Source organism: Oryzias melastigma, linkage group LG5 (genome assembly GCF_002922805.2).
Source record: "Oryzias melastigma strain HK-1 linkage group LG5, ASM292280v2, whole genome shotgun sequence".
NCBI lineage: Eukaryota > Metazoa > Chordata > Actinopteri > Beloniformes > Adrianichthyidae > Oryzias > Oryzias melastigma.
Genome location: NC_050516.1, coordinates 36,632,549 through 36,634,872, shown reverse-complemented (window position 1 = coordinate 36,634,872; position 2,324 = coordinate 36,632,549). Strand labels below are relative to the sequence as shown.

Sequence of the window (2,324 nt, the reverse complement as noted above, 5' to 3'; positions counted from 1 at the left end):
TTGCTCAAAACACGCCAAAACATTTGGAAATGGTAAATATAAGGCGAAACACAGTTAACACCGAAAATGACCCACAACCCCATTACTAGTCCTTTAAAGGGGCCATACCATATTTTCTTAAGCGTTTCAGAGTGAACTATATCCATATATATGATCATATATTACCTTTGGATCACTAAGAAACTAATTATTTATGACATATTAGTTATAGTTCGTGAGTTTTTTCCTACCTGGAAGTAAAACGACTCGATTCCTGAAGCTCCGCCTGCCGCGTGTGCTGCTGCAGTCTGCATCATGACGTCATCCTAGACAAATCGCTACGCTCACACTTCACAACACAAACCTTCATGGGGGGGGTACTTAAAGGGGTAACAAACATCAGTTTGAGCTGGAATTTAATAGAGACAGGACACAACTGGAAGATCTACAGTATTCTGGATCTAAAATGAAAGTTTTTTTGCTGATCATGAGTGGATAAGGGGATAAATTGGGTGTTGTGTTGGTCTGGGGGCGGAGCTATCAGAGCAGACTCTTCCTGGAGGGAGCGGTCGGCATGGATCTTACGTCAGCACGTTTCCAACCGCTCGTTTTCGTGGGTATGGGAGGGGCTGCTGCAGACAGTGCAGGTTTTTAGAGGATTACTCTTAAATGCATGAATGGATCAAAATGCTGCGTTTGGGTTCTTTATAGAGAGGAATGAACAGTAAAATGGATTTAAAACCCCAAAAAGTAGAATTTTGATGGTACGGCCCCTTTAATGTGTGCTTGAGATTTTACTTGTTAAAAAACGCACAGAAAAAGACTTAAAGTATAATAATAAAGAGAAACAGGATCATAACTAAAGTGGATCTTGAGAAACAATCCTCTTTCAGACAAAAGCGGATTTCCTCCCTGCAGAGAGGACAGACTCAGTGAGTCTCAGGTGGAAAAGGAGGAAGACGAATGGAGAAATGTCGCTCAATGAGTTCGGACGGCATGACGTCACGCGGTCATTAAAGCTGGTTTGTGGAGTCCCGCTTCCTGCGCCGCTCAGGTTAGCTGGAGGAGTTGCAGCACCTGCAGCTTCTGTGGGAGTGAAATGTTTTCACTGGACCGAGTTCAAGCTCCGGAGAGAGAGGGAAAGGGGCGCGCGCGCCTTCTCTTTATTAGAGCTTTCTTCCGAGCTCTCCAGCAGAAGAGCTCCGCGCGCGCAGCGTCTCCTCCTCCAGCATTATGGAGGCTCCTCATGACAGATGGGACTTTGCAGATCGTCAGGGATCGTCTCCTGTTTGCGCTCTGGCTGCCTGGCTCGGTGTTTCTGTCCTGATCCACAGAACAAGAACCGCTTTTCATTGATGTGTGTCCGCAGCTCAGTGGACCCGCCGGTACCAACACGCCCGTTCACTGCAGAGTGACCGCTTCCTTACAATGACGGTCTGCCGCGGGGCACAACGGATTTAGGATGAAAGTTGTGAGGCATCTTTCTGTTCTGCTCAGCTGCTGGACTCTCCTGTTCCCGCATCCCGCCGCTGCTTCACGCAGCTGGACCACGCAAAAGGAACACGAGCATCACCAGCTCGGAGCGGCAAGGCGCCAAGCAGACGCGCGTGGAGTTGGTCAGTCGCTGAAAAACCCGCCTGGCGCGTGGAATCCTTCCGCGCGCATCCACGCCGGCCCGCCGCCGCTCAAAGGTGAGACTCCTGTGGAGAAGAACAGAGTCTCCGCGCGCGCGACCGTCTCCTCATCCGCGCCTCTGGCCGGGAAGCATCTCCCGAAGCTGCGGGATAAAGCGGACAGCCCGGTGCGTAAAGGGGCCGCGCGCTCCTGGGGGTCCCCTGCGGACGCGCACGTCAAGGTCTATGCTCCCGCAGCTGTCCACGCACACGCAGCAGTGCAGGAAACCCCAACAGCTGACAAGAGAACGGAGAGAGTCGCTTTCAAAGCGGGCGCTGCTGCCGCTGCTGCGCGCGTGCCTTCCTCACTCCAAACCGCGGGCGCGCACCGGAGGCTGGCGCCCGCGGCGCAGCGCGCCGTCTCCGACCAGAAGCCCAGACTGCAGCACAAGCAGCCGCTGGTGACCCCGCACGACTACATGCTGTCGCTGTACTGGTCTCTGTCCAGCGGCGGGATGAACGGGAGCGCGCTGCACGAGGCCGCGCTGGCCAACACCATCACCAGCGTGGTGGACAGAGGTCAAGGTAACAGCAGCCCGGCGTGCGTCCAGACACACATTCTATAGTGCATTATGACGTCACATTCAACACCATCAAACTGTGATTCATCGGTACAAGATGATCAAGTCGAGAAGCTCAACGGAGGGGCCGGTCAGTGAGGATGGAGGGAGC

The 2,324-nt window shown here is 53.2% G+C and overlaps 1 protein-coding gene across 1 annotated transcript in view; it reads left to right on the top strand.

Moving 5' to 3' along the window:
- The first annotated feature begins 1,730 nt into the window (after nt 1-1,730).
- The window catches only part of gdf5 (growth differentiation factor 5), a 7,017-nt gene continuing 6,423 nt past the window's right edge, over nt 1,731-2,324 (top strand). Inside the window, exon 1 of the mRNA XM_024270389.2 lies at nt 1,731-2,177. Coding sequence (XP_024126157.2) covers nt 2,072-2,177 — 106 coding nt within the window. The 5' untranslated portion in view covers nt 1,731-2,071. The remainder of the gene's footprint in view (nt 2,178-2,324) is intronic.